This window comes from Carassius carassius, chromosome 3 (genome assembly GCF_963082965.1).
Source record: "Carassius carassius chromosome 3, fCarCar2.1, whole genome shotgun sequence".
Classification (NCBI taxonomy): domain Eukaryota; kingdom Metazoa; phylum Chordata; class Actinopteri; order Cypriniformes; family Cyprinidae; genus Carassius; species Carassius carassius.
Genome location: NC_081757.1, coordinates 4153515 through 4173625, shown reverse-complemented (window position 1 = coordinate 4173625; position 20111 = coordinate 4153515). Strand labels below are relative to the sequence as shown.

General features: G+C 36.9%; 1 protein-coding gene across 2 annotated transcripts; it reads left to right on the top strand.

Annotated features, from left to right (window-relative positions):
* Positions 1-7496: 7496 nt before the first annotated feature.
* LOC132116540 (active breakpoint cluster region-related protein-like) lies at positions 7497-18977 on the top strand. Of its 2 annotated transcripts, none has more exons than XM_059525422.1 (22): positions 7497-7648; positions 7815-7927; positions 8173-8277; positions 9024-9281; positions 10032-10139; positions 10227-10281; positions 10373-10425; positions 10522-10659; positions 12032-12147; positions 13215-13371; positions 13539-13664; positions 14307-14382; positions 14491-14586; positions 14692-14763; positions 15053-15150; positions 15260-15364; positions 15632-15798; positions 16879-17018; positions 17127-17261; positions 17397-17502; positions 17673-17793; positions 18813-18977. In XM_059525422.1, exons 1-22 carry the CDS (start codon positions 7594-7596, stop codon positions 18900-18902), a joined length of 2490 nt encoding a protein of 829 aa, XP_059381405.1. In that variant the 5' UTR covers positions 7497-7593; the 3' UTR covers positions 18903-18977. The 2 variants fall into 2 exon arrangements, with proteins under 2 accessions (XP_059381405.1, XP_059381412.1); XM_059525429.1 differs by having other exon boundaries at positions 7509-7648; positions 7784-7927.
* Positions 18978-20111: the final 1134 nt, after the last annotated feature.

Genomic DNA, 20111 nt, shown 5'->3' with positions numbered 1-20111 from the left:
CCTCCACTTCCCACAGAACAACTTTTGAAATGCATAGATGGTGTTTTTGACAACATCCGTATATAAAAATGTTATCATATTCCTTTGTAAAAAGTGTTATTTTAATATAGAGGTGATGTTCACAAAATGCAAATAAAAGACTCCGAATTTTGAATAAGGTTTTTCACCGAGGCAAAATACTTTGCATATTTGTAAAACTTGTGGAATATAGTTACAAACATTAATCCTTGTTTGTACTGAGGATTACATGCGTTATGCTGCCTAGCAACAGTTCTCCGATTGTGCACATCTTGTTTGACTAACTAATGGAAATGTTGCTCTATAATTGCAAAATTCATAAAATGTTCATAAATATGTAATGAGGTCCAATAGTGATGCTTTGCCCCAGAGGCCTACAGTACTTTTACTAGTACTATGAAAATGTTTACATTCTCTTGGTGATGTTTGGTTTTGGATTATTCTCAAGTTTCAAGCTCAGTTTTTTTCTCTGTTTTCTGTTTATGAGGACTGCGGTTCTCCCAGTGTGTTTCACAAGGTCTTTGGTCAAGCTCTCGTTGATTTTGGCTGCAGACAAACCTTTGTTTTTAATGTCTTTAAAGTCCCTCTTTTTCTGAACTTTTCAGGACATTGTTAAGACTGAAAAGGACTTTAAAAAATGCACACACGAGTACATTTTCAAAATGCTCTGTAAAGAGTACCGCCACTCCCTATATGCACAGTTTGTGTTAGAGGGTGACACATGAGTGGATTTTCATACCTCTCCCAACCCACTCCCACATAAAAAATAAAAAATCCCGACCCATCCCAATCCCAGAAGAATGACTCCCATTCCCTCCCCACTCCCGTGTTGTGTTTTTTTGGGCTAGAATCTGACAGTTACAGTAAAAATACAGTACAGATTGCAGCATGCACTCCTTAGTTGAATAAAAATCCAAAATGTACAGGTAGTTTTTATTTTTCATTTTATTGAACTGAAAGCCAGCTTAAACAATGCACAGTGCACTCACATTAAATTTCACGTAAATCATCCATGCAAACACACACACACAAGTTTTCTGTTTGAATTGGTTCATTTGAAAGCAGCCATTTCACTCTTTATAGATATAGAGTTTTGAAGTTTCTCGCTCAAGTTCACAGAGACCTGGACGGCAGAAAGCACATCCTGTTTGCTTTAATTGTTTTACAGAACCGCAACATTTCGTTGTTATTCTGAGTGCACACAAATAAATGTAGAGTCTTTACAGATTCTAAAGATGTATTACTTTTATCTGTATGACCACTCCACACAGACACTTCAATAGCGCACATTTTCTAGGTTAGCATTAGATTGAGCTGCCATGTAAAGTTGCTACTATATACATCTTTCAGATGAAAAGACATAATTGATGTTGATGAATGATAGATGATGTGCTCAACACAACCGATTGTCATATGAGCAGAAATATGGGTATGCTTTATACACCCATATGTTTTAAAAGCAGGGTAGGTGAAAGATTTTTTTGTTATGCGGGTTGAAAGTCTCTTCACATCTTGACAGCAATCACCAAGTTTTGTGGTATAAATTATTATATGTATTTTTCATCTATGGAAGTCATAGGACCGTAACATGTGTGTCCAATCATATCCCTCGTCCGAGGAATTCCTGCCTGCCTGTCAACGTATGTATTTGCATACCTCCATGCACCCTGTGTGCACAGACATTAAACGTCATCAGCATTATTGTGGAGAATATTGAGAATACTAAATATTCACGCTATTGAGCGAGAATAGATGCCATTATTATTGTAATATTATTCGCTTCGTACAGTAATCATTTCTTATGAGACATGAGGTAATCTGAGAGGATTACATTCATGTTTCTAGTTAGCCTCTGGTCTGCCTGCGCACATTCCTGTGTTTTAGAGGAAGTGGCTTTGGAGACTGATTTGCAGGGAGGGTGGGGTCTTGCTTTCAAAGACCCGATTGGATTACTTGGAAAAGATCAAACACTACAACACTCAGATTGCATTTTGCACCCTGAACAAAACAAGTAAATCTAAACTCTAAAGATTTAAAATGGCTCAGTATATGCTAAATTCATTTAAAATACTAAAATGGCTTTTGCAGATGGACAGAGGCAAACTAGTAAGAACAATCACTTTCCTACATTTTAATCTTTTATGCAGTTTGAACAGTTAAACCACTTATACAGAAAATAGTTTCATTTCTTGTGAAACAGAAGTTATTCTTCTGCATTCTGAATTGCTGGACAGCGTCCTATCTGTTAGCTGACCTTGAGGCAGTGCGTGGGGGAAGTTCCTGTTACCCAACTGTAGTTTAATATCTTCTTTGACCTAGAATTTTTTTTATTTTTTTATCTGATTACTTTTCAAATTAGCACTGGCATAGCACCATCATTGTGCAATACATTTAACCTCTGAACACACACACACACACACACACATGAACAGTTGGTGTTCACAGGCTAATAATGGACTTTGTGGCTCTTCTTTTCTCTTTTTCGTTTTGGGTATGTGCCATCAAATCATCCATTATTCTCAGGAACTGAGCAATCATAGACGGTCACTCCCACGGCTTCTTACACAAGCTCTGCAACGACCGCCTGGGAGAGAGAAACAGGAGGATAAGCACGAAATGTGCTTGTTTTTCAAAAAACCAAGTAGGCTTTCAAGCATGGGAAAAAACAGATGAAACAAGAGAAACAAGCAGAGAAGTTTTCTAAATGTGCTCTCCTAAAACACATTTAGAAACTGAATCCACTATGTAGTACAGTAATTTTCCATAGTTTAAAATCAAATTACTTCCAGTGTTACTTTCACTTAAAGGGATAGTTTACACAAAATGAAACATCTGGCATCTACTCACCCTAGAATGTCGTTTCAAACCTGTATTACTTCCTCACCCTCATATCATTTCAAACCTGTATGACCATTTTTTTCTGCATAACATAAAATAGAAAAATAAACTTATTTTTACACATTTTTCTAAATATCCTCAAAATCACACAGACTGTTATTGACATGAAGGTGAGTAACTTTCAATTGTGCGTGAACACTCATTATACATAAAAGCATTCTAGCTTTATGTACACAATATGGTTACTTTGAAGCATGCCCACAGGACACTGCATGATTCAGATTGTTTGAAATAGATGATAGATTAACTGTTTATGTGCTCTGTTATTTGTAAGTGATTAGTTGAAACTCTTTGGTGCATTGTTCCAGGTATGTCAACAATTAGTATGTTAGCTGGCTGCCTTAGAGACTTGGCTGACACTGTTTGTGGTTAGGTATTCATGTCATAACATCTTGTAAAACATTAGCTTTCAGTTCTGCTTTTGCTTAATTTGTCAGCGTAGGTCTCACATAAACATCACAACAATGAAACAATGAAATCTTATGTAATTTACACATAGTACCTGTGACTTGCTTGAAACTTGAGATTAATCATGTACGGTCTGTGGCCACAACAAAATGAAGTGATCAGCTTTTAAAAAAAGAATATATATATATATATATATATATATATATATAGTATACATTGCATTCTGTTTTTAATCACAATTTGTACAGTGTCCCAACTTTTTTGGAATCGGGTTTGTATATGCAAGTCGAAGTTTTGCTTCAGACAGGATATTTTGAAGTATTTTAATGATTTATTCAGATAAAATGCTAAAGAATCGAATAGTTGAATGGTGCACTGATGGTGTTTAAAGCAGGTACAGTGTGCCGGATGTGCATGCTCATCGCAGGTTTCAGAGGCCCAGCAGCAAAGCATACGTGGCTGAGGCTACTGGTAATGTGGAAGGGGTGGGTTTGTGGACTAGTGAGAAGAGGTGTGTGCTATTGAGGTATATATGTGTGAGAGGTCACAGCATTTGTCTTGCTGTTTGGATAGACAAGGCAGAATAAAAGCATTCTTATGGGTCTCCGTAGGGTAAAAATACAAATATAAGCACCAAAAGTATATAAGATGTGTTTGTTTAGCTGATGAAGATGACAAATAAAACCCTCTTGATCAGTATATTGACCAGTATAAGGCATGTTTTGTGTACTTTCATGCTAGATGGTCATGTGTCCACAGAGTTGTACTAGTCTTTAAATAAATAAATAGCACTTTCATGCACAATATACATTTTAAAGTGCTCCACAGATCAAAACATAAAATAGAAAAATATTATAAATACACATATACATACAACGCTAGCACTTTTCATACATAAGAAGCATGTTCATATAAATTTTTTTTTAAAAAGAATAACAAAATGAGGAAATAATAATAATAATAATGACTTGATAATGGCTTTACATTTCCTCTATCAACTCTCATCATTTATTTCTCCATCATCATTCTCATCATAATGCCATCATTCAAATCTCTATATTTTTATTGCACATTATTGCTCTCCCTCTCCATTCCTTTAAAAAACTAAACATAGTCATCAGTCCCTTCCCTCACAATTCTCCATGCATTTTGCCTTGTCCTTCGTTCTTATGGCTATTAGATGTAACTTACTGAATATTATTGAATTTGGTGGTTTCAGTGGTACTTAGAAGGCTGCTCCCTTGTTAGTAATGGAAATGGGCAGCATCCTCCATTTGAAAAGGAAGCCGGAAAACCAGACAGTCACCGCAGTTATATGATGTTGGAAACTCTGTTTTGAATTTGATCCTATCTGACATCATGCCGGAGAGAAAATCAAATCTATATTCCACATACAAAGGCATTCAATTACTTTTGGTACAAGCTACAAACCACAGCTAGATTCAGGTGAACATGAAGCATCAGTGGGTACATTCCCCAATGCACTCTTTGAATTGCAAATAAATATAGAGGAAAAACTGCATCATAGTTTAGTGCATGTCTTTTCCGTGTGAGGTAAAAATAAACATGAAAATAATATGAACACTTGGCAAAAGGCATAAAAGTTAAATACTGGAGTCTTCTGGATCTTACACTGAAATGAATTAAAACAGGTACTTAAAGTCAGATCAGTTCTATTGCAAGACTGAAACAGCAAGGCCAGTGGTTTGAGGAAGTACAGTATCTTAAACATCAACATTCCTGGGTCTGATCCCAAAAAACAAACAACAAATAGTGATAATATGCTAACTATGTGCTGGAGTACTGCTGATAAAATCATGATCATTATCAAATCATGATCCTAACCTCCATATCCATACTGAAATCTCATTTGGCCATACAGGACACTATACTATAAGCCCAGAGATTAAAGTTTAGCTTAAATATATACTCTAATATTCTCAATTGAAATAGAGAAGGGCCCAGAAATAGTATTCGATACACCAAAAATCAGGACTTTTTTTTTAATGTGATGTTTTATTATATTCTGTATTATCACTGTATGCTCATGCTCATGTTCTCTGCAATATCATACCAGTATACTAATCTTATATTATTACTGCAGGCCTAGTAGCTATCTTAAAGCTGTAAACCATTAGAACTTCCTCTATAAACTGAATACCTGTGTGTACTAGAATAATGACTTGTAATAATTATTTTTTTAAACATATTTGAGATGTTGCTATATTTATTTATAAGTAAGTATTTTAATGTTAATGTGTGACAAACCAAACAATTTTTAAAAAACTTTATCAGAAGAAGTATTGTCGATCATATTGACCTTTCAGCCCTGAGTGGGATGTCAGCGCCCTCCACAGGACTTTACTGAGAAACACAGCTGAGGGGAAGCTGTTACAACAAACCCTTTCAGTGCTACAACATTCAACCAAGAATTTTCTTGTTACAGCTGGTCACAGAAGGTTTACGCTGTTAATTATGCAAACACGAACATTTCAATATATAGGGCCTTCTGGTTCCCGATTTACTGATTTCTTAAAGTGGCTTCAAATTGGCGTTTTGTGGGATGGTCCTTTCAGTATTTCTCGATCTGTAGGTGGCAGTATTAAACTGTGAGTGAACTGGACGTGTTATGGACGTGTAGCCTACATAATTAGTGAGACTAGTGAGATTGAAATGTAAACATTCCTCTTTGTCTTTTTATAATAATTGACATAATATATTTGGTTTACATAGTTGCTTTCGTTGTCAACATTGCTAATAATAAGAAATGTTTATTGAGCACCAACTCAGCATATTAAAATGTTTTCTGAAGGATCATGTGACACTGAAGACTGGAGATGTACATTATGCCACTTATTACACATCTAAAAATATTTATTTTTACCATATGTTGAAATTAATGCTGAAGTCTTCCATTGTAACACGCGGTGGCTAGGTGTTTTCAGTCACAAGATGGCGCCAGACAGTTAACCATAGCATAGTGACTCGTAATGCATATATTATCGGTCAAGATAAATCGTTGTACCCGGATGAGCGGTGTGTTATTCAATTTGGCGGTTGTTATCCGGGAATAACATACCGCTTGGTGGCGCGAATGACCAATCGAATCAAGTATTCCACAGAGCCATGTAATATAAGGTTGTTATCTCAGAATAAACCCTGACAGGGTTCACAGAGGGGTCTTCTATCAGCCTGAAGGGGTTTATTCTGACATAATAACTGGCTGGATATACATTATCCCGCTTATTACACGGCTACTTGTCAAATACGTAAATAATTAGACAAAAAATTTTAATCGTTTTTTTTTTTATATTAATTTGAGTTGAAATATTTTAACGCAAAGACTTCGTGAACACAGCAGTTGCAAGCAAGAGGCAAGTTCAAACTAGACAGACATGGTGTAGTCAAACCAATTATTACTCAACATTTCACCACATAAATAATTAAGGCAATAAAAGATTTAAGACAAAATTTGTTCTTATCTTTTAATCCATTACAGCATACAAAACAATCATAGTAAAATGGAAGCAGCAGCGTTTGTATGAAAGGAGAGAGTGATAGAGCAATACCAGGATGAAATAATTAATTAACTGTACACCGTTTTTGAATCGAATTTTAATATTTTATTAGCTAAACAAATGCAAAGCTTCCACCAAGAAGAACTGTTCCTATCAAGAGTACGGCGCTGACTGCTGTTACCCGGATGAGCCTATGTTATTATCTTTTACCGGTTGTTATCTAGGGATAACTCACAACGGAATATTGCGACTGATCAGAATCAAGTATTCCACAGAGCCACGTAATAATAATAATTATTATTATAATAATTATATATATATATATATATATATATAATCTTACCCCAAACCTGTACTGTAGTGTATATATAAACTAGCCCTTTGACTAATAAATATATTTACATTTATCATGTTTATATTATAATATATTTAAATTGTGATGAATATATAACAGTTTCATCATTTGCCCAGGGTGCTTGGATATTAGATGACCATTGTTCCCTTTTTTAAAGCAGGTGAGCAGACATTACCTCTTCCTGTCTTAACTGTCATTGTAAATTTGAGTACTTTTGCTTTTTCAATGAACATCTTACTTCCCCCGCCTATATCTTATTGCACTGAGAAGCAGGAAGAACATGAGCATGGTAACCACATACAAGAGTCAGTGTGAAAGCGAGAGGATTCACTTCACAGACACTTCACAGCTGTAGAGCTGCTCGCCGTGACTCTGGACATCTTTCTGCTGCTGCTGATGGAGCTCTACACAGAAGCAGTGGACTATCTTACGTCCTATGGTATCTCGCCCGGTGAGACCATTCAACCCACATTTTCTTAAAATATTCATCTGGTTTGTTAACTTCAACATAGTAATTCATTTAAAAACTATATTAGTCATTAGTTTTGAACTGCCATTGGTCATTTACTAATACTCTCTTATATAGCGCTATATATTGTGCTATGTTTTTCTGACAGTGACTGAAGATGAGATTATGGATTCTGAATTACTACAGGATGTGTTCACTGATGAGACAGAGTGGGTTTCTCACAGCCCTTTGCAAACTGAGCCATGTTTGCCATCCACTCTAGTAAGACTGCAGTGCACAGAATGTTTACATAAAATTAATTTTAATACAAATCTGATCTGAATGATCTATTAGTGAGTTCTTGCCTGTATGCTGTTATTACTACTGTCGCTGGAGTATATCAGCATTATAAGATTAATAATAAATAACATGTTATCTCCAAGTTAGTTGCTATTATTTGTGTGGTGTGAATCTTCAGCATGGTCTTCATTCAGTTATATTCAGACAATGTTGTAATGTTTTTCCAGACACTCGAGAGCCCAGATGACCTGCTTCAGAAGAGAACAGTGGTTCTGAAAGGGGTTCTGATCAGTGAGGAGATCTACCTGACAGAGCTCGAGACGCTTCTCATGGTAATATGACTTTCAAACAGGACTTTCTCAGTAGACATGTATTAATTTTATTTCCTGATTTGAGCACTTATCCAACACAGTATCAGTAGGTTCTTGCTTTTACAGACTTTCTAAATTGCGAGTTATAAAGTAAAAATCACTGTGGTTAAAAATCATATCAGTGAAAGATAAATGTTATGACTGAGCCTGCATAAAACGGCTTCCTTTATTAAAAGCGAAAAGCTTCACTATGATGCCATTTATGCCGTTGGTTGCAATTTAATACTTTGTTTGGAAACACCTGTTTTTCAGGTCCATACCTATTTAGGGTTTCTTCTCAATCTCAAAACTTCCTTCAGCACTTCTTTTTTTTATGGTTCTCTACCCGTTTCTGAGACACTTTATTTAAATCATACCTTCATCGCATCTGCCACTTCCTGTAGGTCAACTTCTGTTTCTCTTAGTCGAGTATTGCTTCCCTTTCTGGTCAGACCATTAGTGGTTATCATTAAACTAGAGAGTTCCCAAAAAGTCCAGAATGACATGCAACACAATGTTGAAGTACAGAATGCATTAAAAGTGTTATGTTTCTCAACCACTTCCTCACAGGAATTGTGTCCGGCATTTACCCATGAAGATGCTTTGTGTTCATTCTGTGATGTACTTATAAAGTGTTTTTCAGTTACATCAGCTATTTTTCATTTCAGTTCCCAATCTTACTTCCATTCTTTGTTCATTTTCTCTCTATAATGTCTCCTTCTCTGCAGCCTATGAAAGCTTTGAAGGCAGCAGCGGGAACCTCTCAACCTCTGTTGTCCACTGAGCAGGTTCAGACTGTGTTTTATCAAATCCCTGAGCTCAGAGATCTGCACAAGGACTTTTACACAAGCCTTCGGGCCAAACTGCAACCTGATGAAATGATGGACCCAGGGTCACAACAAGGTCTGGAGATGGAGGAGGCCCCAGTGATGCAGCTTTGCCACAGGGAGCATCATTTATGTGTGGGAGACCTGTTTCATAAGTTTGTAAGTTGTTTTATATGCAAACATGTGGCTGGTAATGCCATTAAGCTGATCATCAGCAGACACCAGTGATTAAATATTAAAGATTCAATATTTTTTATTTGTCACATACATGATTATATAGAAAATAAAAAAACAGCAGTGAAATGTGAGTCAGGTCCACTCCATGGACAGTGCAGTTATCAAAGAATACAACACAGAGGAAATATGCATAAATATAGGTATTAGAATACTAGAATACTAGAATAGAAAATAAACTGTGCATGAAAGAATACTGTAGTCTTAAATATTAAGATACAAAGGAAAGTACAAGAGGCGAATGTGCAAACAGGAAGTGACACTGTCAATATGAGGTAAAGAATGATGAATATCTTACTGATTAAGTGATTATTAGAGGCTAGTTTTGAGTTTAGGAGCCTGATGGCCTGGGGAAAGAATCCCCTCCTAAGTCTCTCAGTTTTTGCCATCAGGCTACAGAAGTGCTTACCAGATGGCAGCAAAGTGAAAAGACAGTTACCAGGGTGGTTTGTGTCCTCAATGCTTTTAATAGCACTGCTTTTGCAGCATTTGAGGTAGATGATAAAATATGGCTTATTCCTTCTTGACCCTAATATTTGGTGTAATATAAAGCAATTGACACAGTGTTGCATCAGTTCATTGAAATGTTCACATTCACAAAAAAATTAAATAATAATATAGCACATATATATTAAATTGTAGTATATTTTAGAATGGCTTGATGTCCTTTTGCAGGTCAACCAGTTAGGAGTGTACCGGGGCTTCATTGACAACTATGAGAATGCAGTGGACATCGTGCAGAAGTGTATGCAGTCAGACCAGCGTTTCAGGACGCTTGCAGAGGTCTTATATTCTTCCCGTTTTTGTTATCTTTATTATCTTTATTAGGTGGGAAACTACACAAAAACCTTTTTCTTGTTATCTTTAAAGAGTATGATGTCCTCCAAAGGGTCAGACAATGTAAAAAATAAGTACACCTTTGAAGGTAAACAACTCCTTTTTTGCTTCCATGTTTGGTTTTGAATTATTTTTTAAACACTGGGAACATTCAATAATTCATACATTGGACGCCACAGCTCTCCTGTATAAGCCGTTAGACAGAGTGATGAAAACCACACTTGTGTTGCACGTGAGATTCTGTTTAAGATCACATCTTACATTTATTTATAAATATTCATTCATTCATGCATGTGGATTTATTAACATTCTTCTCTGTCCTCCTCAGGATCTGTGTAAGCACACGCCATCCAATCACCCCGACAGCAGCACGTTACAGGAAGCACTTCGTCTCTCCAGCAGCTTCCTGTCTGGGGTCAATGAACGGTCGCAGTGCAAACGTTCTGTCAAACTCAGCAGAGGAGAGGTACTCCCCACCTCACGTGCCATGGTTCCTTCCTCATATGCAGATTTTTGTTAAACTTTAAAGGGGTCATTGGATGCTAAATTCACTTTTACATGATGTTTGAACATAAATGTGTGTTGGCAGTGAGTGTAAAGATCCACCCAGTGTTTTTTTTTATTTATCTACTAGAATCTTTACCTCTTTCTCAAATCGAGCCAATCTCAGATGCCTGTCTTTGTGATATCACACAGACAGGCCCCTCCCACGATAGTTTGATTGACACTAGTGTTTTAGCACAGACTGGACTGGTGTCTTACCTTAGACCCGCCCTGAGTGAGCTATTGTCAGTCGACCATTGTTTCACCGCTGGAGCGGATGTAGACATGAATGACTCCTAACTGATTGAGGTGTTCCGTTTGTTGCATGTAATAATGAACATAGCAGGCATCATTTACTCCCGACATCTGAGCCACTGAAAACGCAGTGGATTACATTTGTTTCTGAAAGGAATGCACCCACAATCTACTTAAATGTGTCTATCTTAGCTGGAATAATTTGTGATCCAGCTTCCCCCACAGAAAAAAAGAGGAACAGAAAGGTTTTTTTAATGAATCTTTTGCCTTTTCTAATAATGTGCTAATTAGCCAGATTCATGATGAATGCGGCTTAAAGGGATACTCCACCCCAAAATGAAAATTTTGTCATTAATCACTTAACCCCATATCATTCCAAACCCACAAAAGCTTCATTCATCTTCGGGAACACAATTTAAGATATTTAGGATGAAAACCGGGAGGCTTTTTCTGTCCTATAGACTGCCAAGTAAGTTACACTGACAAACTCCAGAAAAGTATGAAAGATGTTGTCAGAACATGTTCTTCGTGTACAAAAAGTTTTTTTGTCACTTCATAATGTGACGGTTGAACCACTGATTGCAGATGGACTATTCTGACGATGTCTTTCATACATTTCTGGACTTCGACAGTGTAACCTACTTGGCAGTCTATGGGACAGTTAAAAGTTTTCATCATAAATATCTTAAATTGTGTTACCGAAGACGATTTTTATGGGTTAGGAACGACATAGGGGTAAGTGATTAATGACAAAAATTTCATTTTGGTGTGGAGTATCCCTTTAAGTAAACAGTCTCTCAGAGGGAAGAGAGGGGCGGGGTCATCAGAGCACTTTAACATTTAAAGGAAAAAGCTACCAAACGGCCTACTCTGAAAAGAGGTTTGTTACACTACCATTGAGAAATTTTAACCAAAGTATGTTATAGACTTTTCATTAACATCCTAAATAATCATATCAACTTGTGGAAGATGGGCATCCAATGACCCCTTTAAAATGTAATGTTCATCATAATAATATATACATGTGTGCATGTCCACAGAGACGTCAGCTGATGCGAGATGGATTCGTGGTAGATGTGTATGAGAATGGGCATAACCTGAGACACCTCTTCCTGTACACAGACATGCTGCTATGTGCCAGACTGACAAGTGCTGGGTGAGTCTCCACCAATCACAGGTCTCTGTGTTACCTTCCCAGCGGAGGTCTGGACAACACTTTATTTGGGATAGTTATACATTTCCATCTGGGCAGCAGAAGGACTAAAAATCTAAATAAAACTAAAAGAAAGGTGCAAAATAATAATCGAAGATGAAAATATTGGACCTAAGCATTTGTGTCTGATAATTTTTCCACAAAGAAATTAATGCTAAATGTAGATGGAAACAAATTTTTTTGTCACAAACCTGGTTTATTTGAATGGATGGAGTCTGTGACAGTTTAAAATAATTATATTGGCTGCATTCTTGTTTTTTGCAGTGTTTTAGAGAAAGTATCTAGTATGCTGCTACTGTTGTTAAAATAACACTGTCATCTGTAGATCTTAAAGTGACACTTGGAGATGAGAAGCAACATACAAAGGGCAGAAAGGGCTGCAATAAAGCACATTTGGCTCTAGATAAAGTGATAAGAGGATATAGCGCTGAAAGATCATTAACATAAATTACCCTGAGCACTTGTGGTTTTGACAGCTTCGTTGTCTTGAAGCACTGGTCATTTTTAAACTGTAGAAATGTAAAATGGTTCTACCATTGTCGTCGTGTCTTGCGGTCCAGTTTGAGGTCTGCTATCTGAGGTCCCCTGTTATATAGTTTATATACTTTTCAGAAAGAAAAAGGTCACTGTCACTGAGGCAAAAATTGTATATAATAATACCCTTTCACTCTCAGAAATAAAGGTACAAAAGCTGTCACTGGGGCAGTACCTTTTCAAAAGGTACACTTTTATACCTATTGGGTTCTAATATGTACACTTTAAGTACTAATACGTACCTCAAAGGAGCCAAAATGTTCCAAAACACATACAAATATGTACCTTTTGAAAAGGTACCGCCCCAGTGACAGCTTTTGTACCTTTATTTCTGAGAGTGAAGGGGTACTGACACAGTTTTGTATCTTTTTTCAGAGAGTATGCACTATAATTAGTATTTTATTTATTAATTGAAAATATTAGCATGATATGGATGTGTATATGCTGTATAGGCTTATATGTGTTTTCATATAAAGGAGGCAGGCACAGTACAGGTTTTGCTGGTACTTGCCATTGGTTGGCCTGAAGCTGCACTGGGCAGCTGAACATCTGCCCTCATCAGAATACCAGGTGAAAATCAGTAAAACCAGAGCCAAAATGTACCAGCTCAAACAAGCACTCCAGCAACACACGGTAAGGCAATTTACATGTGACTGAGTGAGATTTTCACTCCTTAACCTAATATTCCTGACAGTTAGCTAATCCTAAAGAGGAATAATCTTCCAAAAAAAAAAAAAAAGAAAAGAACTCAGTAGTAAGTCCCCTTTCAGATAGCAACGTGTTTGTTTGTGTTTTTACAGAAAGGAGGCAAGGTGTCAGTTTCTCGTGCTATTGATCGCTTGAGGCGCAAACTTGAAGAGTGTGAGATCTGGCTCTTAACAAACACGCCATCTTTTACTTTAGACCTACATAGCACCAGTGGAAAGGTAAGACCACAAAAGTGTCGCATGTGAACACACGAGCACGTTCTTTCTATCCAACAAGCATTCATTTTTTCTATTCAGTTTATATATATAACACTTTTAAAGCATTTTTCACAATATATTGTTCCAAAGCAGTTCATACCGGTTAACACAATAAGCTTTAATACCCCGAATTAGTTGAAATTGATTTAAAGGTTACAGTGGCAAGTAAAAAAACTCCCTAAGTTGTTTAGTTATGTGAGGAAGAAGTCTTGAGAGGAACCAATGTCTTGTGAACAAAAGACCTACAGTAAGTACAACTACATAACAAGCCCTTTCACAACAAATGTGAATATACAGAATGCTAATTAAATTCAAATTCATGTCTGTTTCTGATTTGAAATTAGGTTGCAAACATGATGAAGTAGTCAATTAAATATTAATTCATTTAAAACTAAATAATATAAAATTGTGTAACTGTCATTTTTAACTAGAAAATATGAACATAGACAAAGCACTGTGTGAATGTTTAAAAAAAGTACAAATTGTTGAGGTTTAAAGGTATGGGCTTGATAGATAGATGTAAATAAGATGTTTGCAGTTCATGAAGCCCTTAAACTACACATTTCTCTGGTTATTGGTCAATAATGATTTTTCCTTCCACAGAGTCACACTATCCGACTGTTTTCTTTGAATGACCTGATTGAGTGGAAAGAAGCCATTGAGAAACAGAGTGGAAACTGTGAGTGCATCTTCATCCCGCTGTGTACTTTGTCCTGATGATTGATTGCATGATCATAACCCCATGCATTTGTGTGTGTGTGTGTGTGTGTGTGTGTGTGTTTCACAGGTATCGAGACGGTTCCTCCAGACCTGCTGTCTGTTACCAGTTCCTGTATCAAACTCAGAATGACTCAACAACCTCCCCTTCACCGCGTTCAGTCCAGTAAAGCTCCCTCTGTATCCTTCTTTCAGTAAATAGTGCTCTCACAATCATCTCAATCACACTTGTGCACAATGAACACTCTCTCTTCTATTGTGTCTTTCACAGATGAAAGTTCACATATGTGTGGGAGCTTATACGTGATGGTTCAGTCGGCGTGTGGTCTGCAAAACCCGTGCAGTAAGTGACAAAACACACGTGGTGTGTACAAGAATGAAAGTTTCCGAGACACACATCAAACCCACAAACTCATCACATACATTCTACCCTAAATATGAAGCACGTATTGCTTTCATCAAGCATCGCTGCCAAAATAACACCACAAAAATAAAAAAAATATATACAAAAGGTTTATTAAATAAACTTAATATACTATCTATTTTCAATTAAAATACTGTAGTATGTATGCATTGAACAATATCTTCCAATAAGCTTCTTGTTATAAGCTCTATTTCATTTGACCTTTCAGGTGCATATGTTTGTGTGGAGATAGATGGCTTTGAGTTTTATGACAGACGAAAACAAACCTGCCTTTCAGCCTTCTGTGTTGCACCACAATGGGATGAGGTGAGTGTGTAAAAGCCATTAGGAATTTTTAGAAATTAGATTATGCATTCTGTGATTTGCCTTATATTTAATATACTGAATCGCTTTGAATGTGTTGTTGTGCATATAGGAGCTTGTGTTTCAAGTGGAGGGAGCACGAAAGCTGTTACTGGTATTTGTGTCTCAGTATGACAACGGCACACAGGATGACATTGTGGGCAGGGCTGTGTTAAATGTGAGCTCATATACTTTTTGCTTCATGTTGTGTCCTTTTAAATGAGTTGTTTATCCAAACATAAACATTTTGTCATCATCTCTCCATCTTCATTTTAAACCGGTATTATTCGTGTGGAAATAAACCTGATTTTTAAAGTAACTGACTGGATTCTCATCAAACCAACTTTAGATTAAATTGCACAAATGTATACAGTTTTAGATCAGTCTGTACATTTAGTTATTAATGCCAAGCATTAAAAAAAGCCATATATGTTTGTGTTTACAGCTGGACACTGACAACATGTTTAAGAAGTGGAAGAAAGTCACTTGTTCTTTGGGCCAAGTTGATGTGACCTTGTCAATCAAGTACATGCCCCACCCTCTCGATCCTCCTAGCACCACCCCTCTAGTACAGGAACCAGTGTTCTGTGTGCCGATTGGACAGGTGGCAATGTGAGTTCACAATTGACTATTAAGATGTTGCAATAATATTTTGTTAAGACTATAATGATGTTGCAATATTATGAATGAATGAATGAATGAATGAATGACTGAATGAATGAATGATGCATTTATATAGCACTTTATTGTGTATTCTTCTACACCCAAAGTGCTTTACAATCATATGAGAGGGGTCTCTCCTCACCACCACCAGTGTGCAGCATCCACAGAACAAGAGCGCCAGTGCACTCACAACACACCAGTTACAGATGGAGAGAGGAGGAGAGAGAGTCATAGAGCCAGTAGAGAAGATGGGGATTGTTAGGAGGCCATGATTGACAAGGGCCAGTGGCTGCAATTTGGCTAGGACACCAGGGTTACACCCCTACTCATTACAATATGTGCCATAGGATTTTTAATGACCACAGAGAGTCAGGACCTCAGTTATTATTGGTTACCAATATGTTGATAATAATAAAAAAATATTAAATTTAGTTATTTAAATTGAGTCGTTTCATACAGTTGCTCCAAAAAGTAAGCATGCCACAATTAAAAATGTATGGTCGGTGCCATTAGCCTCATTGGCAGCATGCTCACATGTAGCGTTGCTGTGCTTTAGGCATCCCGAATTTGATTCCTGCTCATGGACCTTTCCCGATCCCACCCCCCTCTCTCATAAATGCATAAAAATTGCAAAAATAAATCTTTAAAAAAAAGTATGAATATCAAGTATTTATTTATTTTTTGAAAATCTTACTAACCCTAAGCTTTTTAACAGTATTGTGTGTGTGTGTGTGTGTGTGTGTGTGTGTGTGTGTGTCTGTGTATTAAATGTCCATAATATGATGAACTGAACTCCATGTGATTTATCTGCTAAGCACCTGTGTGAAGTGTCCAAATAATCTGTAAATTAGGAGAAAAAACTGTGTGTTACAGTTCTGATAAACTTTCCTTCGTCGTGACGTTGTAATGTGCTGGTGTGCACATTTGTGAATCTTGTTTTAAGATGTGTAGGAATAGAGGTGTTTTGCCATCAAGAAAGGAAGAGGAAAATGAAAAGGCTTAATTGTGTCTATGTTTTTGTGTTTACAGGCAAGAGAGTGTGCTGGTCCCACACATTGTCCGTTCCTGTGTGGAGGAGATTGAGAGGAGGGGTCTGAATGAAGAGGGGATCTACAGAATCTCAGGAGCCAGCACCGAGATACAAGCACTAAAGCATGCATTTAACACTAGTGAGTGTGTGTGTGTGTGTGTGTATGTGTGTGTGTGTGCGTGCGTGTGTGACAAACTATTGAAAGACTCTCACAGCACTTATCTCAAAAGTGTCTCTCTCTCTGTAGGTTACCGTGAGGCTGTGAGTAAACTGAGGAGTGTAGATGTGAATGCTGTATCAGGAACTCTGAAACTGTACTTTAGAGAACTTCCTTTACCTCTTATTCCCTCGGAGCGGTTCAAGGAGCTTGCAGATGCACTAGGTGAGGCCTTCACACACCTTCACACACAGCTGCACAGGTCTGTGCATACACATGCAACGTGAGAACAGTATACATGATGATGATAAAGCATTTAAAATGATAATACTTATCTCTTTCTCTATCCGGTTATGGCAGATATTGCTGATCCATATCTCAGGGCTGACAGCATGCTGACTCTGTTACAGGCTCTACCAGATGTAAACCGCAACACTCTCCTCTTCCTCTTACATCACCTGAGACGGTACACAACATCCTTTCAACTCGTGACTGTCAAAACACTGATTTAATTTTACCCCAGGCTGACCTGAATCACTTTGCCATTGATGGATGCAAATGAGAAAAATATGTTTCTGTTTTATTTTTTTTTCTCATTCTCATGCCTCTTCTTTCTTTTTTTTTTGTGTTTCTCAGCGTTGCTGAGCGGAAGGAAGAGAATAAAATGTCTCTGAGTAATTTGGCCACAGTGTTTGGCCCCAGCCTCTTGCGCCCTCCAGTGGCTCGTGTCGACATTTCTCAAGAAGTGGAGGTTCAGGTCAGTTGTTTCTTTTTATTTTTACAAAATAAATATTTGATGTGTCCAGTGTGGTACTGTTTTATTATAAATAGTCCAGTTATAACATTTCCTTGGAGCCTGGCCACTAAGGCAGAGTTTTCACTATTCTGGGGTTTGTTTTAGAAGAAGTGAAACAACAATTTTCTGCACTCAATGGATACTACTTCTCTAGAATGGTGTGGACTTATGAAATGTGTGTTTTTTTGTTTGTTTGTTTGTTTGTTTGTTTAATCCAATGTATGTTGGTGTTACAATTCCATTTGTTCTGGGGTAATGGACTAATTAGTCTTATCTTAAATCAACAAGAGAATAAAATAATACAATACTTTTATGTTCATATGACTTCATGTTTATCTTTATCTTTTTCACAAAAAATTTGTGATCATATATATGTTAATTTAACCTGACAGTATTTTTACTATTATTATTATTATAACTTAATAAAAATAAAGTAAGAAATATTATTATTGTAATATTCCACTGTAAAATAAAAATGTAATATTTAAGAAAAGTTATATATTAATTATTATTCATTATTGACTATTGAATATTCCACTGTAAAATAAAAATTTTATATTTAAGAAAAAGTTATATATTAATAATTATTAAATTATTGGCAATTTAGTAAATTTACAATGATCATATTTATGACTGTCTTCATTTCTTCATTTTCAGATGTTAAAGCATCGAGCTTTAATTTATAATCACTTCTCTTTACATTCACTCTGAAACACTCAGCGCATTTATTTTATTAAATCTACACTAGATCTACATTAAATCTATGCACTAAACTATATCCTGATTTCAGTTTAATAGATGTAGACCAGTTGTGAGCATCAAAGGTGAGCATTAACAAGTTGCCAGATTAATCAGCCAATCAAAGTGAAGAAAAGAATATGAAAGATGGGTATTATTGCACTGACAGGGTAATGAACCAGTCATAGCCTGAAGGAGAAACTGCGTCCTCTCAAATTATATTATGTTTTTATGTTTCTCAGGTTCAGGTGATTTTTCTCTATCTGCAGTGTCAGAACCTTCCAGAAGCTCTTCTCACAAAACATCTGGACATTGATGATCTAGAGACATGACTCCTTTTCTGTCTGTATATCCATGGTCATCTGTAAATTTGTAAACAAATAAAAAAATAAAATCTGTTTAACTCACTTTATTTTAAAGAGTGTTTAATACTTTCAGATTTTTAATTTCATAACACATGACTCAACCACGAGTTGATTATGTTTTAGAGCTTAAGTTTCAAGGTGCTGTCAATTTTTTCTGCAAAATTTTGCATGCAAAATCCAGTCAGTCCAATAGATTTTTTGCACTTAAAAATGTGGACACTTAAAAAGTACCACTAACTAGTTACTACTATGAGAGAGAACCTGTCACTCCAAGTATTTTCTTATATGTAAAAACTCATTGAAACAGAGTCTCTGGGTGGGCCGAGAGGGCAATAGGGGAGAAAGGTGAAGTGAGACACTTGTAATATCCTACCACAGATGGCCAACTCTCACACACACACACTGACACACACACACACACACTTGTGGGGGTCACCAATAACTCTGCCTCTCTCCCGCCCCCTCGCCCCACCTCCAAGCAAATCAATCCGCTGCGGTTCAGCTCCAACAAGACTGAGTTCACCATGACATGCACCAGCACTTCAAAGAGATCCATGCTTCCTAACTTCTCCCCCACCGTCGCTGGGTGTTGCTTTTCACCTCAGCTTATTCCCCACCTGGCTTGGGTGGGATTCACTCTCCTTCCCTCTGCCTGAGTTTGACTTTGATCCATAATCCAAACTTGGGAAAAGCGTTCCTGTTCCCAGCGTTCCAGGCAGGAAAAGTGCAGCAATGTCAGATGTGTGCCATAACGCCATCCAGACATGCCCTGTTTACAACACAGCATCAAATGGGCTCTGAAGGAGTCGGTGCTCCCGCGCCAAAATGGACACAGATAAAACAGGTTCCTTAAGTGCTAATGCAGAAGGGACGATCAGAAAAGATCTCGCCATTAGAATAAAATAACTGAATGATGGATTGAATGGGAAAAGCACAATGAAAGACAGATGTTATTAGTAACGGCTGTATCTCTGTATCGGGTCAAACTGAAACTGCGAACTGAAAGGGCATAGTTTGAAATGTACATCAGATGCTAACAGATTAAATATAGATCACTCTAGTAAGGGTTTTCAAACTTTTTGATCCCAAGCACCCCTAAATATGATCCCCTTGCAAGCGAACACCATCTTAAAATATAAGAGCTCTGTACTTTCACATAGATCAGCTCTATATATT

Coding starts and splice junctions, on each gene's coding strand:
- LOC132116540 (XM_059525422.1), top strand. CDS start 7,594: ATGGAGCTCTACACAGAAGCAGTGGACTATCTTACGTCCTATGGTATC. Junction 7,649..7,814: donor GTCCTATGGTATCTCGCCCG/GTGAGACCATTC, acceptor TTTTTCTGACAG/TGACTGAAGATGAGATTATG. Junction 10,426..10,521: donor AAACCACACTTGTGTTGCAC/GTGAGATTCTGT, acceptor TGTCCTCCTCAG/GATCTGTGTAAGCACACGCC.